The sequence below is a fragment of the Morone saxatilis genome, unplaced genomic scaffold (genome assembly GCF_004916995.1).
Source record: "Morone saxatilis isolate NCDOM2014 unplaced genomic scaffold, NCSU_SB_2.0 Contig23, whole genome shotgun sequence".
Classification (NCBI taxonomy): Eukaryota; Metazoa; Chordata; class Actinopteri; family Moronidae; genus Morone; species Morone saxatilis.
This window is the reverse complement of record NW_023339796.1, coordinates 11,560,018-11,585,273: the sequence shown is the minus strand read 5'-3', so window position 1 is coordinate 11,585,273 and position 25,256 is coordinate 11,560,018. Positions and strand designations below refer to the sequence as shown.

At 43.7% G+C, this 25,256-nt stretch overlaps 1 protein-coding gene across 5 annotated transcripts in view; it reads right to left on the bottom strand.

Annotated features, from left to right (window-relative positions):
* The window catches only part of LOC118334649 (zinc finger protein 521), an 88,315-nt gene that overhangs the window by 15,686 nt on the left and 47,373 nt on the right, over positions 1-25,256 (bottom strand). For all 5 annotated transcript variants that reach the window (XM_035670658.1, XM_035670659.1, XM_035670657.1 and 2 more), the window contains exon 6: positions 2,025-2,156. In XM_035670658.1, the coding sequence (XP_035526551.1) occupies positions 2,025-2,156 (132 nt within the window). The remainder of the gene's footprint in view (positions 1-2,024; positions 2,157-25,256) is intronic.

Below are 25,256 nucleotides of genomic sequence, written 5' to 3'. Positions count from 1 at the left end.
GGGGGGGGGGGGGGGGGGGCAGATCAAACTAAAACATGGGCATCGAGCGAGGATGATCTTTTAAACAAAGAACAACCTTGTTAATCAAGTGAACTCAATGACCCAACCACTATTACTGCCACCACCTAGTTTGATCAAAGTTTTGCTTTTATGTTCAGACTCATTATGTCTGTAATAGGGATCCTTTTAATCTCTAAATAAAGTTTTTGGTATAGAGTACGCAATGATTCATCAACACCGACTAAAACAAAAAGAATTCTAAAAAGTAGGAAAAGTACAATTTTAAAGTACTTATACTTTTACATTAATTTATGCTTTTACTCCACTACATTTCAGAGAGCAATATTGTACTTTTTACTCTCAATGCAAAATAGAATATGATTGTTTTATATAAAACTATCTAACAGTATATTAGGTACTAAAAATTTGTTCTACTATATCTATCTAGATAGATAGATAGATAAAAGCATTTGAGTGGCTTTACATTTCCTTCAAAGCTTACAGTACATAAATGTAATTTCCAGGTCACCGGTGTTACAGAGGACTTGTATTTTTTTCACTTTTACTTCTACTTTTGTATACGTCTTTAGAATAAAAAACTATCTAATAAAGCCTGCAAACACTACACACATACATTTTCTAGTAGTAAACTGTAAGTTAGTTTTCGTTAGGCTGTCTTTTCTCTACTTTATGCCAGGCTCAACTTGAAGAAATATATTCAAGGACAGCTGTCAGCCAAACTTCCTTCCTCCTTTTCCTCCGAGTACTCTGACTACAGTCTGCCTGTCCCCTGCATCCCCAACAGAGGGAGGCCTTTCAGTCCATCCATACTCTCCACAGCCTGCCTTCCCCACCACCATAGGCCTTCGCCCATCTGTCTGTCTGCTCTGTGACCACTGTCCTGAGGGTGTACTCTGTCTCTCCCTCCTCCCTTCTCCCTCCCAGCATCTTTCTCTCTCATGCGCCGTGATCGATATGGACGCGGAGGGAGAAGGGGGACCTGTCTGTCAAAGCCGGCGGTGGAAAATGAAGGCTCAGATGAAGGAGGCATGCTCTGTATATTAAATGCCCAGACCCCTGTGAGCGGTGGAGGGGGATTTGGGGTGGGGATATATCAATAGGCTTCTGCTAAAAGAGAGATAAGGCCAAAACAGCAATGAGAGAAGTAGAGTGAGGTAGAGGGAGGGCAGTGAAGAGAAAGAGAGATGAGGAAAAATGAATAAGGGAGAGTGAGGTGGATGAAGAGGTAAAAAATGTGAAAAAAGATCTTTGAGCAAAATGCAAAATGTGAGCTAATGATGTTAATTGATGTAATAACTGGAGGAGAGACAAATTAGTTTTTTTGGGCGATGGGTAGATTAAGGGGGGTTCAGGAAGCACAAAAGAGGGAAATGAGCTGAGGACCCAAAAAGTGCGAGGAAGAGTAAAGAGCTGAGAAGGGAGAAAGAGTGAAGAGCTGAAGTTAACGACTTTGCAGATTTCATTATAGAGATAGTTAACCCTGTTGACACTGAAGGAGGGCGCTATCCTCTCAGGAGGAGTCCGGTCCTTCCACCTCCACGCACAGAGACAGATGAGATCATTACAGCTATCAGCACCACTGCCATCCACAATTAGCACATCTCCTTTTCTTTCCCCACTCCTCCATCCCCCATCTCTCCTCAGCTCACACTGTCTTCCCCCCTGCTCTCTTTCTTTTCCCCCCTCTCACCTCATGACACTTCTTTGGCCTTGATTTGGAAGCAATTTGACTAAATAAAAAAGCCACATGCAGCAAACTGCTCTCAGCCTTAGCTGAGCTGCTTGCTTGCTTGACCTTTCCCAACTCATTTAGAACCCATTTGGCTTTTCACACAAAAAAGGACAGCTTAGAAATGCAAAGCTTTGCATATTGAGAATGTAAATGTCTCTGAAAAGTTAACATGTACATAAAAAACAACTCTACCTTTCTAATATTTCTATCAGTCCATTGAGTTGCAATACACAAACGCTCTCATGCACACAAATGCATGCACTATACACACCTGTAAAGCAGACCGGACACTTGAAGGTTCCTCCCATGCCCTCAAAGCTGTGCTCAATCAGGTGGCATTGAAGCTTTGCTGGTGAGTCGAATGACTGACTACAGAGCTTGCATTCATGGTTCAATCCTTCCTCTGCAGAAAAGAAACAACAAAAACACACAGAAAATCATAAGAAGGAAAATAAGCAGAGCGTGAATGTCATAGGTCTCACTCTACCTCCTTTCTTTCTTTTTCTTTAGACTTTACACTCGTTCACATGGAATTTAAATTGAACAAATTTGTAACAAAGACTCCTGCCTGTGATTTTCATGACTCAGACAGGAAATAATATAACGTGTGATCTGCTCCCATCAGGCATAAATTAGATGACCAGCTGGGGTCCTAATGGCTCAGACGAGGCCTTGCACTTTGAACATGGTGAGTGTCATCTTTCTGATTAACTTACATGTACAATCATTTATTTTTAACGTCTGCAAATTAAAACTGATTTTAAAAAAATCTAAATGAGAGAAAGTCATTTGTGCTTTGCAAAAGGTGAATCAAAATAAATCAAGAATAGCAAAATAGTCTCATTTCAGATGCAGAGGGTTTTTACTATTAGTGAAAAGGTGAAAAATGTAAAACCTTCTAAAACCTTAATTTCATGTCCCCAAATCATCATAGCACTTCTTCAGTGTACATATGCTGACAAGGCTATCAAAACAACTCTCCTTTGCAACATGCTCACATGTCAACATTTTTAATACAGAGCACAACAGATTCCCAGTTTATCTGCTTGGCATTAGAATTCCCTGCACGTCTATCTAAACATTAGACTACTGCAGCTGAGGCCACTGATAGCTTAAATAAATGTCGTTCAGACTGTGAACCTGCACACTCATTTGCAGCACAACGATCTGCTGACTCAGACTTCCAGAGAACTGCCCATCTCCAGTGCGTCAATAAAAAGCGTATACACTCTGCCATGGGGCCAGACTAGTGCTCTATCAAACCCCTGCCAAACCTGACATTAGGCCAGCTACTGCAAAAGGGGTGGGGGTGGATACACCAGGGACTCATCTAAGGTTTATCCCCAGGTCTCTACAGCCCAATGCCCACCACACTTAGGCCCTGGGTACCAGAAGCATGAATACACAATTCACCTAACCAGCTGTGCCCGGCTCGAGCCCTGGAGGATCCAAGTAGAGGGTTAATCGAAGGTGCTTTAGGCAAATCTGGCGAAACATGTCTGCTGAAAAAAAGTGCTGGACAATAATATAGTAACCTGGAGTTGACAAGCCACTACCTGCTTCATAATTTTTTGTTTGTGCACCAGGAAGTTTCCTCTTTTTATTTTTTATTATTATATATTTAGTTATTTGTCTATACAACACTGAAAGCTCACTTGAAATTCACCTTTTGTTTAGGGTTAGGGTTATTTGCATGATAGGCCTTTTAACTTCATTGGAGCTATATAAAACGATAGTATTAGTTTCTGCAACTATAGATTGATTCTGACAAATTCTGACAACCGCAACCCAATGACCCCTGGTATTTCCAGGAAGAGAGGGGAATGGAAACATCTCCCGCTGTGCCAAAAGAAACAGAAGGAGTGTATACATATTGAACCTTTTACTGTAACATATTACCACATGTTCTTTTACAATCTTTTCTAAATAGCATAAACATATGGCATGGTATATGACATAAGGAGGTGTCTTCAGCATAAAAACAAGTTGTACACCAGCACAAGCTCACAGACTATGTTCCCTCATGACTGTCTGGTAGAAGGTAAAGGCCGATCAAGGTAGTTTGAAAGAGAACACGTTGATGGTGTGTTCTGCAATCATGCACTTGACAGATGAGATATTCTGTAGCCTACATGTGCATCTAAGTGTAGCAGCAGGCATCAGCAAAAGAGGGGGAGGAGGGCGGCATGAGTGCATCCACGCAGCCGTGCAGGAGGATCACTGCCCTCTTTGATCACCATTCAGCTTGCTTGTCTGTGTGAGGGTATACACTAAGGTCAGGCTTGCTGCAGGGTTCACAGATCTGTTCTTCTGCCATATGCACAGCCCTCATTTGACCCTAGTGCACAATGCTGTCCCTTTAGAGACCTGGCCTGCTTCATTATGCAGATAACTCTGCACCTGCCTGACTGACCTTGTGTGTGTGCATGTGTGTGTTTATGTCTGTGAGCAGGTGCATCAAGGGAAAAATGGCAAAAAGATATTAACACAGTATGCTTCAGATTTGAAAAATAAGGCTGGTGTTATTCTATATTTTTGTTATTGCCAACAAATATCATTGATAGACTGAAACCTACAATGTTTTGATTTGGAATATACGTTATATAGTACAAGATGACAACATATACACACAGTATAGTGATATGTGTTTACATTCTATTCAGTATAGTTCAACTACATTCTTTATATATAAAACATGTTACACTGAAAGAGTGCTGGGTAATATACAGATCCATACAAATATATATAGAGAGAAAGTTGTTGAGAGAGCAACAAGGTTTTACTGAGACTCTATAATGAGTAAATTGTGCTCTGTTATCCCCTGTAATGCAGCCTGTGTAGGGCTGGGTTTGTATTCAGCAGTGTAATAGGGGTTGAATCAGGCTGGCAGCCTGTTTCTTAGTGAGAGCCAAGGGAGGAAGTCAGCTTGCTCGCCCCTATAGCTGCCTCATTGGGCTGAGGTCACTTCCTGTCGCTCCCCCAGCCCTTCTCCAGGGCTGCCCAATCAGCATGGCTCTGCGTGAGCCCCCACCCCTCTCTATGCACTGAGCAGACTCTGGATATAGTTACAGGGCCACAGGGGACTGTCAGCTCTCTCACTCTACCCTCATCTCTCTCTCTCTCCCTCCTCTGACTCTCTGTTTCCGAGTCTCCCGAGTGTTCTCCGCTGCCACCACCCTGTCCCTCTGCACTCCTAAGAAAATCCTTTAGATGAGAACTGCTCCTGTGCCTGCTCCCTCTAAGCATCCCTGACACCAGCAAAGTAAGCCCATCTGCATATCCACAGGGCCTTGCGTTCCTGTGGCTCATGGTTTATGTATTTCACAGCTCCTTAAAACACAAACGCCTAATATCTCTCCCATGTGGAGGACAGGAGAGGGAGTGGGAGAGAGGAAAAACTACTCTCAAAAAAAATGGTCTTTATTTCTCCGTGCTGTTTACTTTTTTATCCAGGCTGAAGTTCATGTGCTGTTGAAGGTTGTTTGGGACACTGGGGCTTGCAGGTCTGGCTCGCATAGTTTAGTGTATTGTTTTGTGTGTATTGTATTGTATATAATCCTGTAAGTTTAAGGAGCTAAAGGTGTCTGTGAATTTGATGGAGACGTCCTAATTTGCTTAGAGCATAAAGGCAAAGCCATTAACTGACAGTGAGTTAAAGACTGAAACTGAAGATAAACTACAGTCTAGCTTTCTGATAATACTTGGTAGTTAAGTGTAACGCAGGGCATTGCTTAATTAAAAAGTTTCACTCAGTTTATTCGGTTCCAACACCACCTCCCCCCCACCCCCATCACCACCACTGCCCCTTACTCTATTTAAACAATTCTGCTGAGGAGCAGTTTGAATTGGAGGGGAATTCAGGATCACTTTTAGCATTTGGCTGTGGAAGAGAAAAATCTGATACTTAGATTTACACTCCTCTCTGGGGCATAGTGAATGGTTCTCTGAAGCTCACTCTTAGAGGGACCCATGCTGCTTGTGTCGCCAAAGCAGCACACTCTAACAAATGATATTAAGGACATCAATCAAGGCACTTCTTTGCTGAAAGTAATGAGTAAACAAGTGGGAGAACAAATTGAGAATATTTAGTAGGCAGAAATGGGTTGTTTTTGAAAAGGCACAGATGGAACTAACATAGTAATCAAAGCTGGTCCAGTCAAACTAATAGGTCAGTGCAATACCAAGTTTCTAATCTGCCAAACCTTGTCATAAAGGCAGAAATACCTGCTTGGAGTGATATTATTTATGAGGAATTTAACCTTTAGCAAGCATTTGCTTTCCACCATCTGTTTCACAATATTCAGCCTGATGTTGGAGTTGTATGTTAATAAACCAAGAAGATTTGGTTTTCAGCGGACTCACTGCTGTATATACAACCCACTGTGGGATTGTGGATGGTAGCAGAATAGACAGCTTCAGGCCTGTAAACAGTAGGTGGGTTTACTTCTCTCTTCTCTCCGCGGGAACTATCCATTAACAGATAATGGGGGGAGAATCAGAGTGATTAAGGCCCAGGGAATTATGGGTGAATACAAATTGACTCCACCTCTGTGTGGTGTGCTCTCTTGAGGTAGAAGCACTGCTCATAAGGAACAAACTCATTTCAGAAGTACTACAAGACCCATTAAGGCCTGGAGAATGCTGCGGATGGGGGTAGGAAGGTGGTAGGTGGGAGCGCAAAGGGATGGACTCCCCCTGGACCAAAGCTGATTGGAGAACTGGCGCCCGGGGGGAACATTACTAATATCTATTTCCTGCCTCCACAGTTTGAGAAGGACAGAGTGAATCAAGTGCAAAATGTAAAAATTAAAGTACGAGATTTAATCATGGCACCTTGAAAATTCACCCCATTCTATCAAAGAGTTAATGTATTACACGAACAGTGATGGAAATGTGGTCGAGTGCTAGCCAATAAAATCAAAGAGATTGGAAAACTACCACAGCATGAAAGGAGAAGCTTTACTCCAGTTTGCCTGTAGGGAAGTGGGCATGTGAAAGACATATTCTGTGTCTGCGAGAGAAAAGTGAAAAGAGAAAGATGAGCTAAGCGAGGTACCAAAGCCCTCATGTCAGGGTCCCAAGTTCGGTGCATGCCTGATGCTGTTTTCCAGCCTCCAGAGGGAGAAGGAGGGTTGAGGCGAGATTGTTGGCTGTGACATGTCAGTGGTGGTGACGCCCGCGCACAGCAAGAGCAAAGGATTCTGGGGGAACATGTCTCTGGGAGAATGTCAGCTCTGATGCATGGCAGCTCGTTGGAGGTGCTAATCAGAGCAGGGCTAGGCTCATGCTAGGATCAGCCACTCAGCGCCTACATTAACCGCCTCACAGCTCCCCTGGCTACCGGGCCAGAGGTAGAAACACCAAACTGACAGGTTTTTGTGTCGAGATAAACATGCGTAACGCTTGAATGGATGTTACAAAAGGTTTAGCCGACTAGAACACCTTTTGGAGCTCACAAAACATGGGGGACAAAAACATAAGGACACTTCTTCTCCCTAAAATAAACGCATTGAGCAGACATTTCCACTTGAGTTATTTGCCAAGAGCTCCTGTGCATGTGTTTAGCGATACTCTGTAGCAGAGAAAATAAACAAAGAGCCAAAAGTCATTGTTGAAGCATTAATATTAGAGCAAAAAGAAACAGCTTTACGCTGCTTTATTATTATTATGTTAAACCATTTTATACCAGAAGACCTGAAGCTGTATAAATGACAGATTCACACAAAATCAATGTAGGTGCGACTTCTTAAACCGAGCCTGGTTTTTATGAAAAACCTGCTGTGCTCTATGCATGGCTTACATAGGCATTTACAAGCATTTATGACTCAGCTGTTATGGAAACATGGCAAACAACGGCATCTTATCATAGAGAAAACAAGAGGGAATTTTATTGTATTATTGTATCTTTCACATAACTATAACATTGTATTTATAAACTATATGTTGACAATTTTCATTCTACAAGCATATTTTTTATTCTAGAACAATTAAATATAGACAGTGTCACTCAAATCCTGCAGTAAAAGAGTAAGAAAAACACAAGTTAGAGATTTTGGAGGGCCTTATAAAATTGCCAACACAAGTGTATATTTTATATTTTGTGCATATATGTATTTTTAGATTTGAGAATGCACTGGATTTCATGTATCACCCTGCAGCCTGCCAAACTAGCAAAACCAGACGAAGCTGGTGTTTCAGGAGGATTTGGCGCTACTGTGTGCTTTGAAGAATAGTCAGCCATTTTGCGTTTGGCCTGGACCACATTACCTGCTATTCTTACAGCTGAAACCCACAATGGCTAAAACTCGGTCAAATGAACAGTGTGTAGGTCACAGAGGCAGAGGAAAAGAAAAAAAGAGAAGGGAGAAGTCCACAACAACAAAGGCAAGAGCCGAATACTTGTTAACGAATGATGTGTAGGCGCTGCAGCTGCAGGCAGGTATGGAGGTCCGTTGGGGACAAACAGTGCAGGCTGCTGAGATGGATTGCATGGGAGCGCCGGACCCCCTGCAGCCACACAAACACCATTCTGCGCTGAAATGCTCTAATTTACTCCATACATGCCTATTCTAAACTGCTGGGCCTTTTCTTGTTAGAAGGAAATAAAGGTCAAGTGACTATGCCCTGACTTTCCAAGACTCTTGTGCTCAATGAAAGTTGCAGTGCAAAAAATTAAAAACAAGCAAAGAAACAGTAAAATGGGCAAAGAAAAACTTTCTGGCAAGCAAAGAGTAGAGAAGAAATGAGGTGTGAATCTAAACGGAATCTCTTTCAGGCCCTCAAAAGAGTGAGTGGCCTGAATGTAAAAAGTTAATTATGGGCACATGCCCGGCTTTTTTCGCTGGCCTCACTGTGGCATTGTCAGGCTGAGGTATGTGGCTCTATGGGGTCTGTGGTCCACACAAAGGAGCAGGGAAAGAGAGCGTTTCGGAGAGGCCCCTTGGCTGAGCTCACGGCATGGAACACTGTACAATTAGCCAGCCCCTGCGTTCTGCCGGCTTATAATTATCAGTGCTTGCCTTAATTGACTCCCTTAGCCTGCTGCAGAGGGACCCCCCCCTTCATACCCCCTTCCCCCCTGCTCGATGCAGGCCGCCGAGTGCCACGCCGGGCTCTCCAAAGTCATTTAGAAAAGCGCTCATATTTTCGACACAAAAAAGGGGGAACATTTGGTGAGAGAGAATTCATCATCAGGTGTCTAGAGGTTTTCCTTAATAGAAAAGCTGAGTCCCACTGAGTGCGCTCCGTGTAGCGGCCAGCCACGCATGCTCAGGACCAGCAAGCCGCCATTCGCAGCGGGCCACAAGACATTAGCATAATTTTATATAACACAGGCACCCGCACTGGAAATTTAATACATCTCAGCAAATACGAGACAGGCGTTTTGCATAATTTTTTTCTCATTCTCCACCTAGCGTCCCCTCTCCCTTCTATCTCTCTGTCCTCACTCCATGTCTCTCTCCTGTCTCGTCTTCATCTTACCTCTCTCTCTTTCCCTCTCTCTCTTGCTGCCACTCTCCTTTGCCCCCACCCCCTACACAACCACCCCTCTCTCCTCGCCCCATGGTGCTGCTCTCACTAGGAGAGGGGAAGTTCATTACCTCAGCTAAATCAGAATTAGTCCCTTCATTTTGACGGGGCGAACTTCATTAGAAAGGCCCTTCCTTAATCCAGCAGGGAGAACTGATGAATCTACATGGGGGCAATAATTTGCTTCACACAGCACATTCAGCCACTTCCTCCACACTGTTTCCCCCCTTCCTTTTCTCCGTCTATCTGGCTTTATGTACTTATGGTTACATTTTTATTAGATCTACAGCAAAAAAAAACTGAGAAAGGAAAACACCTGCATATAATTAACTAATGGCAGCAGAAAGGGTGTAAAGAATGAGTTATGCTGTTTGGAATGTCCTGTCTCCCCAACAGGCTTCAGGGCCTCTGGAGCAGTCATAGCTGACTTGGCTGACACTCAAACACAGACTGAGTGAGCACGGCCGACAGGAGACTGGGTCTGAGGTAAATATTCTCCAATTTTACAATGCCATGATTATGTTCTAGTGGTGTAAGATACGCAAATCGTTCCTGTGGATGTGGTTACAGTAGGTAGAATGAAAAAGGATAGGACAAGCAATTTCCTATTATGAAAGTAGGAGTTTCTAAAACACACAATTTTGCAAGCATCTCTAAAGAAGCAGAGTTTCAGCTGTTGTCCAGATCCTTAGAACAAACTAGAGTGCGAAGAGATGTGAATCAGGACAGACAGCCCCTGACTGCCATACCACAGCGCCTGGTGTCAAACAGATGTGCAGCTTGGCAGCTACACTCCCCAGAAAACAGAGAGCCCACGGATTCCAGGGTGGCGTTGAGTCGTGCTGCCCTCCCCACTCTCACCACTCCCCCGTCCCCCAACCGTCCCAACTCCCCCACACTGTGCCCCTGCAGCCTCCCTCCCTCATCACCTCCACACAGGGGTCCCATGACTGGTAATCTCGTCCCTCGAATGTGAAATCTCCGACAGCGATGCCCCGCGCTTTTACCCCCTACCTCTGCGGCTGATGGGTAAATTGGAATGGCGCACCCTGCTGGCGCCGAGAGCTCTGAACAGACAGCAGTACACACATGCTGAGGCACCCCTCGCACGCTCTGTCTAATATAGTGGACATGCACACTCTCTCCAAGCTGCAATATCCATGCACAGACACACGTCCACGCACAGATGTACACATGGGAACAAACACACATACACACAGTCCCACATTCACAAAAGCTTCAGGTAAATCGCATACACAGCCTCATAAACATACACACATACAGATGCAAGGTAAGTGTTCCATGCATGATCTGTTCGCCCTCATCTGCATAAAGAGTGAATATATGATAAATAAACAGATACCAAGAACTGAGTCAATATAGTTTCAAATTTAAATGTGCATCATCTGGAATGGCTCAGCTTGGGTCCTTCTGCACCTGACTTCTGTTGAGATAGTTTCTATTATGTGTACAATATAGGACAGAACACACATAAGTGATAAACTGTGTAAACCGCAGAGTAAAAGAGCACATAGCTCGGTCCACGGCATGTATAATAAGCACTGACAACTTGGTGTTTTTCAATAAGCATACTGTAAAACACTAATAAGATCTGTTTTTTTTTTTTATGTGGCCAGGCATCAGGGTAGGATTTCCCAGTGGGCTGGTTTAGTTGTACGAGGCTTCCACTCCATCTATCTGTCTATTTTTCTCCTCAGTCGATGCTCTAAAGCATGTGTGAACGGTTGAGTCCATCCTCAAATCGCAGGGACGTCCTGAAATAGTCAATGGGACCTGAAGGGGCTAAAGATCACTGCAGAAGAAGCCACAGAGGCCTCCCTGTCAAAGGCAGTGCTTTCAGGGGGACAGGGGTGAGGGGAAGCCAGAGGGAGAGAGCCAGAGACATGACATACATTTCATTACACTTAAACCAACTGTGGGTTCAACTCCGAGCCCCGGATTTCCAATGACGTCTCAAAGGATGGAGTAAGTGGAGGTATAAGAGAATGGTTTTTACAAAGAACACAATGGGTAGGTGGACAAAGGCAGGCAGCTGGACTAATTGCTTGGGGGCTTGAAGGAATATTTTTCTAAGTACTTCTGTTTAAAGCTCAATTTAGCAGTGTACGTCACTCTGGTGAACATTAAATGCCTAAAATGTTAATCTCCTCACTTCAGCTGCAATTAGAAAAGATGTTCTGATGCTATATTTCACAATTTTTCTATAATCATATATACAATTTATAATATAATATTTTTCAGTAATTACAGATGCTGTCACACATTTCTTGCCTAATTTGATCGACTCTACAGCTTTTATTATCTTAAGGTGAGCACGGCATCAGAAGAATATCCTCTCCTCCATGCTCACTTCCGTCCGACGACTCCATTTAATTTCTGCCCATAAACACAATCTTAGATGGGATTGAGACGAGGGAGGAGTAGACAGTACTTATCCCAGACATGCCCAGAGTGGTCTTTTCAGCAAGAGCTCTCCTGGCCTTGTAGAGAGACTACTTGTCCATTAAGACTGTCAGAGGATGCTCTCAGAAATGAGAGGCCATATCTCTGGAGAGGTCTGCAGGGAGCATGCACAGACGAGGGCTGGGGTTAAAGGAGAGTGAGCTGGATGGGTGTTATGTAGTGGCCAATCTGCACAGGGTTAAGAGAATCTGCAGCCTGACTCTGCTGCACAGTTTCCTGGATTTTGGGTGTGCGTTCTCTGCAGCGAGGTACTGTAAAGACACACTCCCCATCATCTCTGCTACATTATGGAAAATATAATTTGCAGTCTAACCTACTTTGCTTTACAAAGAAATGTCTATTTAAAATTCCTTGGAGTATTATTAAAAGGGCTATAGAATTACAAAACACTATTATTATTGCTCGCTTGGGGGGAGCCCTCGCTCATTAAGCTTCTAAGATGTCGTGGGTTTTGATTATTCTATCAGCTTCATTCTCTTATTATAGTGACAAACTCCTGCTATTTTGTTGCCAATCTCCTTCCAGCTGTCATATCTTTTGAAAGATCACAAAAACCCTTCAAACACACTTGTGATATGTCTTCAAATTCACCAGACATCGCTTGATTCCCCCATTGAATTCGTAGGATTAACTTGAGGAAGAAACGTCTCATATTTCTTAACTGGTTGCTACGTCTGACATCAGAGTGTATGAGATTCTAGCATACTGGTATTGTCCAGGGGAGGGAACCCTCACTCTAACCGTCAGCGCATCTCCAAGTGGGACAGCGATGATTAAAACACACCATGGCTGTGACTGACAGACTCCCCACCGCTTCTGGAAGATGACATGTCTCCAAGTCACACAGAAAAGCAACTCCTCTAATTTTAACTCTGACTACAACACCGACCCCCTCTGTCAAAACCCACAAAAAAACAGCCATGCTGAGATTCTTAACCACAATAAAAGTGATAACAACTAAACAGAGAAATAAGTTTAAAAACAACAATGGGGAGGGTGGAGACAAAAGGGGTGAGAAGGCGCCATTTCCCTCTGGTGCACACAAACAGCAGGAACCTGTGAGCTTGTGACAACACCTTCAAACATTTCTGTTACTTTCACAGAAATATCTGATGCTGATGCTCCAATGTGATGCTTCCGCAGCAGTCTTGTCCCAGCGCACATTCGACTTGGCAAGCTCTTGGTTACCAAAAAGAAAAAAACACTCTCCTAACAGACTGTGTTTGACATTTGTCATGACAGGAATACAGTGAGAGGAGAAAAGAAAAAGAGGAGTGAGAGGTGGGAGGGGAAGGGGAAAATGGAGGAGTGGCAGAGGGTGATCGATGTGTGAAATTGTACGTGTGAAAAAAATAATTCAGCATTCTCTGGGTTTGTGGCAATTTTCATTTTTTTAAGATAAGGAGGACAGAGGGGGGTTTCCTGTTATTGTCACGTTGTGTAGAGAGCTCAGGGTCGCGTACTAAATGATTCACAGAAAACGGAATCTTTTACATTGGCGTCAGCAATTCAGCCAGGCGCCCTTGTGGGGGAATTCTTTTTGTGTGTTTTTATTGAAGTCTGCACTGAGCGCGCCCAAAAGCTCTGACAGGGGGCCCCCGAGGGCGCTTGTCTTCACCTCCAAATCATAAGATGGAGAGACGAAGCTCCCTCTGTGCTCTCAATTATACCCCTCAACACCCCCTCTCGTGCACAGACTCGCAACCCTGCCCTCCCCACCCAAAAAATAAAACAGAGGCAGAGAAGAAAAGCCTTCAGTAATACAGTCCCAGTGGAGGGCTCCACGATCGCTCTGCGCTGCTGGAACAGCTGACAGGCTCGATGCGGCAGGTCCATTCCCTCCGGTCTGTCAGAGTTGGTGCTACAGCATGACGGTTAGTACTTCTCTGGGGATGTGCCTCCTTTGCTTGCCCCTACGTGCCCCTCACATGACAGGCCCCTCCTCTGACCCATGGAAGCACCATGGCTTTGCCCCAATTACTGCTGCGGGTAGGTGGAACTCTGGGTTACATGCCCCCTCATGTCTCTTTACCTCTGCCAATCTCCCTGGTGAGTGGGAGACCCATCTGAGGCTCCTGGCACATTCAGAAGAGGTTGGGGGCGGAGGGAGGGGTCTCCATAAGGGGAAGAAGGAGGCATGGATGTTGCAAGAGGGTTGGCGTAATTTGATCAGAGGGCACAGCTGCATAAACAGAGGTATCGAGGAATTTCAGTCTGCTTGATGGAATTGACTTTGCATGAATGGCCCCTCTTTCCCCCCCAAAATGGGCCATTTTCCACATGTCTCAATGAATATGACAACCTCACCAGCAATATGAGTGTAATACTGGAACTGCAACACCAGCTAGGGGTAGCTTGAGTCTTTTCTCGAGCTGTGAAATTCTCCCTCTCTGGCTGTCTTTGCTAAAGACCTCATCCAAGTCCTGCTGCCTGACCTGTCAAAAGCAGCCCCATCCTCTCTAAAATGCCCAAACAAAATAAACCAACAACCGCTGGCAGGGTCAGAGGGCAGCTGCTCTGGGTGCATGGACTCTGGCGGGCCCTCTGATTGGTGGAAAGGGCAGTGTGTAAAAGGGAATCTTTTCAAAGTGAAATCTCCAGCTGATGGCTTAGAGCTCCACACCCCACAGTTTGTTTCTCTTGCTGCTGTCAGGAGTTTTGCCCGAGCCATTTGGAAGGATTAGAAAAAGTGGGGGAAGAAAAAACTCAACTGGGCAGATCGTGTGTACTGTAGGGTCTGAGTGATGGCTCCAGGACCCCTCGGAGAGTGATAAACCTTTGACCTTGACAGCCCCCTGTGGTGACCCCTGACCTCTGGCTTTGTGCCACAGACTCAGCGAGACAGGTGCAGGCAGGAGAGTGACCACACCCCCACTGTCCAGGCAAAATCTCCCTCATCTGACCTAACTGTCCTGATGGTCTGAACTCTCAAACTATGCAAGGCAAAAAAATATCTCACCAGCCAGAGGTACAACAGCTGATGTTACTGAGTAAATTAATATTTGCACGGGAAGCATGCAAGCAGAATACAGCCATACTGCAAAATCTACAGTATATCAATGGATTATTTTATGAAACAGCTAAAAGGGAAATGGGAGAGACAGGGAGAAACTCAGAGGCTCTAAATGGAAGCTGAGAAAGCCATTCAGTTTTACAAATGGATTAAGTTCTATTTTAAAAAAGCACTTAGTGTAATGATACATATTGTTACATAAGAAATACAAGCGTAGATATTAATAACGTGGAGGTGTGCGCTGAGTGGAGGCACAATGACACGTCACACGGCCTCGTTTTCTGCTCCGCAGCGGGCACTAGCTCCAAGGTCGCGCCAGTCCGCGCCAGTCTTTCTGCAGATCCATTTCCTCTCCCTAGGCACTTCCCTCATGTTGTTGGCCCAGTGATTCAGTGCCTTGCATTAAGAGCAATTCACCTGCCTCCGGCGTCCCAGCGGCACAGGTCCCCTGGGGAAACCAGGTGGAGCATAAAAAAGTTCCACATATGGTAAAGTCAAGCTGCTCGGAGGCTGCCGAGTGTCTGCTGTGGGGATAGAGGCTCCTAAAAGGCCCAGCTGGTACTTGGAAAAGGGCTTCTGCATTACTACACCTCAGTGTCTGTTTGGGCTCCCCTTTGGAAAGTGTTGGCCGGCGCACATGACCAGCCATTTTAGATTTCTCCCTCTACCCTGCCTCATCCCTCGCTCCCTCCCGCCTTCCAACTGGTTCTGTATCCAATTGAACATTTGGTCCTCCACTGCTGGTTAATCAAATTCCTCCATCTGGCCCCCCTATCCCAGTGGAACACAAAAGGTGCAGCCTGAGCCTGGGTCCAAGTGCATATTGGGAGGGAGGGGGGGAATGGAGACAGGGACTGCCTACCTAACTTACACAGCCCAGTCAACTAGATCAGGTAGAGAGCACGAGGCCAGGCCTGATCGTTTTGGGCAAACAGGAACAGCTTGGGACTAAGTATCAGAGCCCTGCTGTTCATATAGAGCTCAGGGACGCCAGTGGGTTCATATGACAGTAGGAGGGTTTTATGAGCTAATACCTCCACATACACTGTAGAATACAGAATAGAGTAGAGCCTAAGTACTACTGGCTACAACAGAAGGGAAGCACTGATGTTATTTAGTCTCCGTGGCAGTAGAGGGCACTGCTCTTGGAAAACACTACCTGGGAACAAAGAAAAAAGGAACAAAAAGGGAATAAAGACATTTATGTTAAAACTGCAAATTTGCTTGTTGTCTTCATACACGACTTCTTTGAGTTCAATGTAGCAACGTGTCAGTAACAAAGCAGTGTCTAAGCCGACTCTGATCAAAAAGAGCTATCTTAAGATATCACACAAAGCCAGCAGTGATCTTTTAATCCCCTAGGGAGACTGTGTAGCCTTCACAAAATATCTCCTTAGCTACATATTTATTAGAAGAGACCTTTCAAAAAGCAGTCCTGCCGCACAAAGTTAAACAGGTTTTAAAGTGCAGTCACTTTCACAAAATGCTTCTGTTAGAACTGTGACATATCCAGCTGATCACGTCTGCTCTTTGCTCTGATTCAGCAGGAGAACCTGAGGCGAGGTGAAGACGGGGACATAAATTGAGTCACAGATATGGAAACACATGGCATCTCAAGTGCTAGCTCTACCCGTCCATAACATCTATTGTATGATTTCTATTCATGTCCAACCATCCTTTCCCCTGCCAGGTGGCAAAACATGTGTCAATAATTAAACTGCTTTTACATAACAGGATACAGGAACACAATGCAATTTGCTCCCCATATTTCATTGGGCCTTTATGAAAGCACATGAGAGAGTGTAATTAATCAAACCACTGGAATATGTGAACGGCAATTTCCACTTAATGGCACTTACAGGGATTGGGTCCCTTAAGCACCACGTTCTGTCTACCAAACGAGCGGGATTCATTTTCATCTTCATAGTTCAGACAATAAAACCTGGTGTGGATGTTAAACAACACCCATTTGACATTAGAAAATCTGAAAACAACATCAGATTAGATCCATGTAGCCTGGTCTCATGTTTTGGACGCACAATAACTAGTTCAAGTTGTGGATGGATTGATACAGTCATATGCTTGGACTTCAGAAATTAATATTCTTTATAATGATCTTGCTTTGACCTCAAACCTGAGTGTATGTTCTGTATTCACCTAACCACAGGAGGCTAACCGCCTCCCAGCCAGGGACAGGAAGAGGATCATTCACTGCTTTTAGTGGCTTTCTGAGAGAAGATGGTCCTAGTCTAAATGGCACCCATGTCCCTAAAAGTGTTTCTCTCTCACCCACCTCTCTTTCTCTCTCCCTCTGCCTCTCCAAAGACTCCTCTAAGTGCAGCATCTTGTTTCAGTAATTCAGCCAGGGCAGAGACAGTGGAGAGAGGGAAGTAATCGATTTCTCTCTCATTTGGTTCCTCCTAGACTTGCTGTAAAGCCTCTTGGGGAGTTCTGGACTATTGGACAGGACAATGTTATGGGAAAGAGTGTCATTGCGTTTAAGGTCATCGTTACACCAAGGTTTCATTTTGAGTGTATTTTTATTGGTGTATGGAACAAAGTAGACAAACAAACAATGCTGCCGCCATTTCCAGGATGGAAGACATCAAGACATGCCCTCCCTCCTCATAACATTGCCATTGTGAATGATAGAGAGAAATATCATGCACTACAGCAATATGATCCACTATAGAGATACACTCTGAAAACTGCTGCTAAGTACCAAGCTTTTAGTAAGGTCCATAGGTAAACCATGTGTCTATAAAAAGACACCATTACTAAATAATTTAGAAGAAATGCCTTTACTGCATGATTACTATTTCTGCTTCATATCATCTTTCCAAAAGAAGAAATAAAGGTAAAAGGAGAGTGGAAAGAGAAAAAAGTCAAATGACATGGAAGATTGGGGGTGGAATAATGTTGTGCTTTCATACTCTGGATTTGAAGAGTTAGACTGCAATATTAGACATCCACCATTTTAAATTAATTCCACCTATTTTTCTAACATATTCAATTCTGGGAATAGTGAAGTTCATGACATCATGCATTACTGTTTATCTTTATCTTGTATTGTAGAATGCGTGTAAACATAATGTCAATGTATATGTATGATGGTTAGGCATTCTGTTATCTCTTACCATGTATGGTGTATCAATAATAAAAAAAATGCAGCTGAAAACAACAAGGAAAACACAGCCTATCTTTCCTATTAGGACTCAGCATTATTGTGCAGAGCCAGAGAAGTCTTCCCTCAGCTTCTCAGCTTCCCAACCTGGCTTCATCAACAGGTCTGTGGTTGGTTGAGCCCTTGTCTCCAGTTTGCATCTCTTCTGCATTTGGGCCCTTTATGCTTTCTAATCATTCATTCTGTGTTTCAACTCAATGCCCGACTGCTAAATTCTTAATAACAGTCTCTCAGGTTGAGCTCCCATTCATTTACATCTGATTGAGATATTCTTGCACTAACCAATTAAAAATGCAATACCTGCAAATCTTGGCGTGCATTATTTTCAAAATAGAGACCAATCTCGTGTGTCATTAAGAGTGCGGCAGCTGCAATACAAACAAGACAAATCTATCTATTGTTTATTACCTCCTCAGGCTTTTTACCCAGAGGGCAGAATAAGAGAGGGAGGGGCAGAGGTCAGCATAATTACCATTCACTCTCTCCTTGGAGTCAGACAGTGCTAAGACATGCATTGGCAAATTCCATGGCAGCATCGTATATCACATTACCATAAAGCCCCATAGAGCTAACCTTTGTTCAATTCCATTTGATTCTAAGAGAGGAAAACAGGCTCACTGACAGCCTTATCCACCCTCAGTGTTTCATGAGTTCAGTTGTTTGTCTTTCAGTCTTGTGACTGCTCTTGCTAAAGATGTGCTATTCCAAAAATAAAGCGTCAGGGGACGTGGGGGATCATTGAATCATCCTGGGTAGAATATCACATCATCTGGAGAGCTTCAAGGTTCAGTCTCAAACTATGCCTGAGAAAAAAGATAGTTTGTCTTGGAAATAATACACTGTGTTTAGCTCCAAGCCACTCTACTGTATATACACAGAGTCTAATTCAATAATTATGCATTTTGCTAACATTCTGATTATCAATTACCTTGATTTATATTTTTCTGTGACACGTAATAGTGAGCCCCAGGTATTATAGAATTCACCTGGAAGCACTCTCCATTTTGGCTTCTGTTGACAAACAACAAAGCGCTAGCATTTGCAGCATCAGTACACTCTAATATGCCTGTTGACTGAAAATGAGAGCACTAGTGCTGACAGAATGTGAAATACTGTTACTGAGCAGAGGAGGTTTAGTGGCAATGTCTTCAGTCATGCTTAAAACCAATGGCTTTGGCTCTCTGTGGCAATCTTTAGGCAGCACCGAAGGACAAATGTTGTTACAGAGGATGAAAGAAATGTAAGGATGAGAAGGGGCAAGTAGTAAACAGACACATAGGGAGAAAAGACAGACAGGTAGACTGAAATAAGAAATAAAGAAAGAGATAAAAACACAGGAATGGGGAACAAGAGCAAAAGACGGAAAGTGGAATGATAGTAAAAGAAAGAAAGAAAGAAAGAAAGAAAGAAAGAAAGAAAAAGAGATCTGTGAATTTCCCCTTCCTCCCCTGAGACCTCCCTTGATGCCAAGCATTCATCATCCAGCCTCTAATATCAGTTATTCTGTGGCTCCTCTGCTTACAGCAGAATTAATTTCTGCTTTAATTACTCTCATCGGCGGAATGCTGATGAAGGAGAGGGACGAGGCATTCTGGGACTCGGGCCTCATTCCACCGCTTTAATTTGAATGAATTCCACCCGGAGACGCTGGCAAACAACTGGCAGCCGAGCCCCGGGAGCCACTCTGGGACTGCGCAGAAGAGCTGCAGCCATGGCCCCCACCAACCTAGCTACCTTGTGTGTGCGTGCCTGTGTGTGTTTCCTTCCTTGTGTGTATTATGGTAAGCACGTTGATTGTGCGCAAGGCTATGAGCGCTGAAGTGAAAAACGTAGGGAGAAAGAACACACAAGACGAGGAACAGTGGGGAAAAAAGGATTGATTGATTGAGTGATGAGTGTGTGTACAGTATGTGAGCATGTTTACAATGTTTGTGTGTGAGCATGCATGTGCCAAAGTGTGCATGTTTGCAATCACATAAATACTCAGGGATGTGGGGTGAGAAAGTAGAACGTGTATAGAAACAAACTGTAAACGATTTCATACAGAGAGAGACAGTGCGAACAGATCCATATGGACACAACGAAACATATGAAATATGAACAACATCACTGACTGCAGTCCACTGTGTAACACAAGTGTTAGTTTGAGAGCAAAAATCATTAATAGTTAATTTGATTATCTCAGATATGGCACATCATACTCAATCCAACAAACCCTCAGCCCATGTATCATACAAGAAAAAGCAGTATAAAAAAGGAAAAACAAGGAAATGACTGTATGAATAGGAAAAGGCTGTATGTGTGAGATGCACACGGCCCATGTTTGCATAATGAAAACAACTGCAGAAACAGTATAATATCACAGCAACCGTGGCAGAGGAGCAGAGAGAGGGGCCATAATTGACTTTTCTCCAAGCCAGCTTGGTAGTTACAGAATGTAGCATATTGGATAAGGATTGTGATTGATTATGTGGGTCTGCCATACCGATTCGTTTGATTAAATGTAACCATGGGTTTCTTTTCCAAGCCCTAATGAAGCAGCAATTTGAAACTGGGAGACTAGAGGAGGCTGAGCCAGGCTGCCTTCAGCCCCACACAGTCTATCTGTGCGCATATGAGGTTTCAAAACAGGAGACATCATACAACATCCTGTCACTGTACCTCCACACATAATACACAAAATGTAAATATCTTGTAAGTTAGTATTTTCAACTGCTTATGTACAAAACTATAGTTTTTGTAGAAAAGCCTAATGTTGGTGCTGTGTTGCTTGAATAGCCTGAAATAATAAAGATTAAAATTCAGTGAATAATTATGTGGTACAAATCTCTGCAGGGAAAACATACATTTCCCTTCACAGCAGAGTAACATAAGTATAATTAATATGTATGCTGATATTGTATACGAGGTAGGTGCTTACAATCAAGGTTGAGTTTTAGAAATCACTTGAATTCAATCGCTAGCGCCCTTTAACTTCTTTCCACATAACACAATTTATCTCCTCCAATTTCATGTTCTGAGCCATCCCTCCTCCAGTTCAGCAGAGGGCAGGGAGGTAGGTAGGTGTGACCTCCACTAACCCTGAAACCTCTGGACAGGTGGGCGGTGGCCTACGTGCACTGTCCGTTTTGGCAGCAGCTCTCTTCCCCTCCCCGGCAGGGAGCTCAGGCCATGATGAGCAGCTGGGTCGCAAACACTAAGCACATTAATATCTTCTTAATGATAATAATCATTATGGCATAAGCACCTTCCCCAAAGTGGGAAGGCTCGCGGAATGTGCCAGAGTAGCATCGTCGTTAAGGTAAAAAAACTGAGATGAAATGACTCTTTTAATGGGCAGCAACTTACAGCCACCAGGATAATGCAGACACTAATGTAATAATGTGATAATGAGATACACCAAAGACATTAGGGAGACCAAAAACTCAATGAAACCAGTGTGAATGAATAAATAAAATCTGTAAGCTGGGGTTGACACAATTACCACTGCACATATACATTATGATAGATACTGCATGCTACCATAGACATTACAGATGGCTTAAAGGCCTTTCTGGAATTATTAGAGCACTTCACTACCTCGTCTCCTTGTGCCTTTGAATCCATGAAGTGCTACTTGCTCACAGCATTTCCCATATACTCGCCTCATTTAATATAACTGTCAGTATTCACCTATCATAGGCCATTATCTGTCTCATCCGCGTTCATTATTGAAGCTAATGATCTGTTGTCCTCTCTGCTCCCCATTGAAGGAGGACTACATTAAAAGTCTCTTACTAACTTAATTAGTAATTATAAATGTTAAAGATTAATCAGAGAGTGAGTGGCTTAAGGTTTACGTCTCTAGGCAGTGGTGGGACAAATGGAGAGACAAAGAGGCCATGTCGCTTCAGTGTTCACACTCCACTGTCATGCTGGAAATGGAATGAGACCTATGAAAGGAGTGCAAGTGTGACCATTTTAACTCTAATGAATGTCACATGTGTTTTATCAGTGCTCGCACATGAAAAGATACACACGTGAAGAAATACAACAAAATATTTCAAATCAGACACAACATAAGTTATAACACATACAGTATACAATGCAAGCTTGTGTGCTTGAAGCTGTATTTAAGATACAATTATTTCAGCCAAATGTACAATGTTGTTTCCTTTCTATAATCTACAAACACTACGGTCGTGGATATAATGCTGTTACAGGAAGCAGCATTTAATATGGTAACCTATGATGCATGCAGTACTCACATTATCTCTTTCTAACAAGATGGAAATAGATCCCCTTAATTAAATCCTGGGTGTACACTAATTCCTTACTAAATCTGCACCTCTCTGACAATTCCATATCAGCAGCACCGTGCACTCCAGTAAACATATAAGCACTGATATCAACATTAAACCTTAATAACTAATAAAGCTTTCATCCAGTTCCTGTGTGATTTCCATTAATGTGGGGGGAATTGCCCAGGACCATCTCCCTGTTTTCCGGAGCATGTTGACGCTCAAGCCGGGGGGTCGGTACTCTCGGTGCAGGAGGAAAACAAGGAGGAACTTCAGCTGCGCTGAGTTGTGGGATGGCAGAGATGCAAACTGCATTTTCTGCCTGAACTTCAACCATATGTGTACTTAAAGAGAAATTGCTACACTTTTAGTTTAACCTGTATTTAAATGTTATAATTTTCAGTTAGAGGAAGTGCACAAGGCTCAAAGTGAACCCAAAGAACAAGCAAAGATTTTACAGTAAACAATCATGGGTATCCATTTCATAGCTCTGCCCTCTCTCTTTTAGAGGAGAAATGGCGGTGCTTTGACTGTTGAGCAGGGAGTCCTATCACACAAGACACACAGAGTGGGGTGATGGTGGGGGCCTGGCCGGTGGCCCGCAGCACCTGAAACCTATTAGAGAGCTTTGGAACATTCCACAGGGTTCTTCCACTTTGGCCAGAGGGCATCGTAAAGGTCCTCACAGAGAGGGTTGGTGCGACTCAGACGCAGACAAACAGCCAGCAAGGTGAAACACTAAAGCTAGTCTGATATGGAAGAGCGTGACATCTAAAAGTACATATAATGGCAGTGTTGTTTTTATTGTTGTTAGGAAGAAAACATGTTGTTTCTCTAACTTGCCTGTGGTCCCTGCTGAAATGTAAAATTGTGGTCTAAAGGCAGTGATAACATTTTCTGCACCCAGGTTTTGTCTTCATAAAGGAACACTATGATTAAAACATTTACCGTTGGCAAGCCTAGCAAAACTTTTATCAACTTTTTATCAAATGGTTTGCCATCTGGACTTAAAACAGTAGGGGCCCAATAGTGGGCTGACACTAAAAACAAACATGCATAAACACACACAACCTGCTGCCAAATTTCTTGGAGATAGCCTTATCTTCTCCGCAATGTGTGTGCATATATGTGTTTTAGTGGTATCAAGGCCCATCTCTTTGGCTGGATCTGTTTCCATGCCTCAGTGTTATGCTCACTGGGTTTAGCTCTATGGGTGTCTGTGGCCTCTCCTCTGGCCGCCCGTGTCCATTTGCTCTGCGGGTATGGCAGGCCTGAGCTGACAGATGGCCGCCCCTCTCCATTCCGCTCCAGAGTAACACAGTAACTGGTTTTTCCTCCGCCGTTGACCTTGCCACAGCCAGCCAGCAATCCAGGCTGGCACTCGGCCTGTCGAACAGGAGGGTAATGAAGTCCAGCGCTGCTCACATGATTATTAAGGCTTTGACGCTGGGGGGCCTTTCAGAAACCCCATCCCCCTCCCCTCTCCTCCCATGTCTGCCATTCACACAGCCAAAGTTCGATGAGGATAGTCATTCGTTACACGGTACTTTGGAAAACCATCATTGTGCTCGATAAAGAGAGCTAAAACTTTTTGGGGTATTCTGTTTGTATTCTTAAACAAACCTCTCTACACCTATGAAGCGTACTTAACAGCAATTTTGAGAACAACATTGAAACACTCCTATTCAGTAGCACATGATAGCTACTTGTGTCCTGTCTGGCGTGCATGTCATTCTAAAAACACATCAAGTAAGAGCCACTACACAAAGTTAGAGCAGATCTGTCACACTACTATTGGTGCTGACAACCTCTAAAAGCAATGCAGTTCAGCAGTAGTGCACCACTTTACTCTCACTGCAATTCTCCCTTACCACAAGCATCTCTAGGCACGCTTGGAACCTTGGTCCCATCAGGGCCAGGCTGGGATTTGAGAGGTGTAGGTTGCAGCTCTGACCTTTACTAAGGCAGGACTGTCTGTTTGCACTTCTCCCATAAGCCCCCCTCCAGTCAGACTGCTAAGCAACCCCATCAGACCAGGGGTGCACATACACCTACGGCCTTGGTGACATCTCAGAGACCATGGGGAGGTGGAGTAATGCAGAGGTTAATTCTGATCATCCAGTATTTATGGGCTTCACTTCAGAACAAGGGTTGGCATTAACACTCTAAAGGAGACATCCCTCCTGTATATCAATAAAACATAGCCAGAAGCACAGAAGAGCCTACCTTTCTTCAGGTCGCCTAAGTACCCAACTAGACTTGCATAGGAGGATACTTAAAGTACACCAGAAAATCCTTCATTAGATGATGTCTTTCAATTCAAAGAAAAATGGTAGGATTTGAAAAAAATCTGTCTTATTGTAATTATTAACTGTAACTGTAATTTGTAATTTATGCTTTAGAATGATTAACTCAACAGATGAGCACAGTTCAACCAATCACTGAAAGGAATTTGCTCCAAATCACCATGGTGACATCAACCTACCAATTGCAATGCAGTAAGGGGCAGCAAGTGTTCGCTCCGAGTTTGTACAAACAGGCTGTATGAACTGAGAGCATCAGATATTTTCTCACATGTTGGCCTAGTCTGTGAAGTGTGGGGAAATGTCAGGAAAATCAATAGATAAGGACCACATCAGACTGAGCTTGTCTGGCCTAGCAACAGAGCATCCCCATGGTGATGTCAATTACCTCTGCTTTACAACAAAAACACCAGGAAGAGCAAAACAGTCTCTGCAATGCTGTAAAACTTTTAATGCAGTCTCCTGGTTACATTGAGGAATTTGTAAGAAACTTCTTTTTTGTTTTCCTTTCAGACAGGTAGGTAACACAGTGAATGTGAGAATCTTATTGATAGCTTTTTTTTTTCTTTTTTTTTGCAGCTCACTCTGTTTTCTATTCTCCTCATGGACGCCACATTAGTCAGGGAGAGGTATAATGTAACGAGCAGTAAGGTGCGCATAATTGCATATTAGCAGCAACACACTTGGCTGCACGGGAGGTGACTGCGCT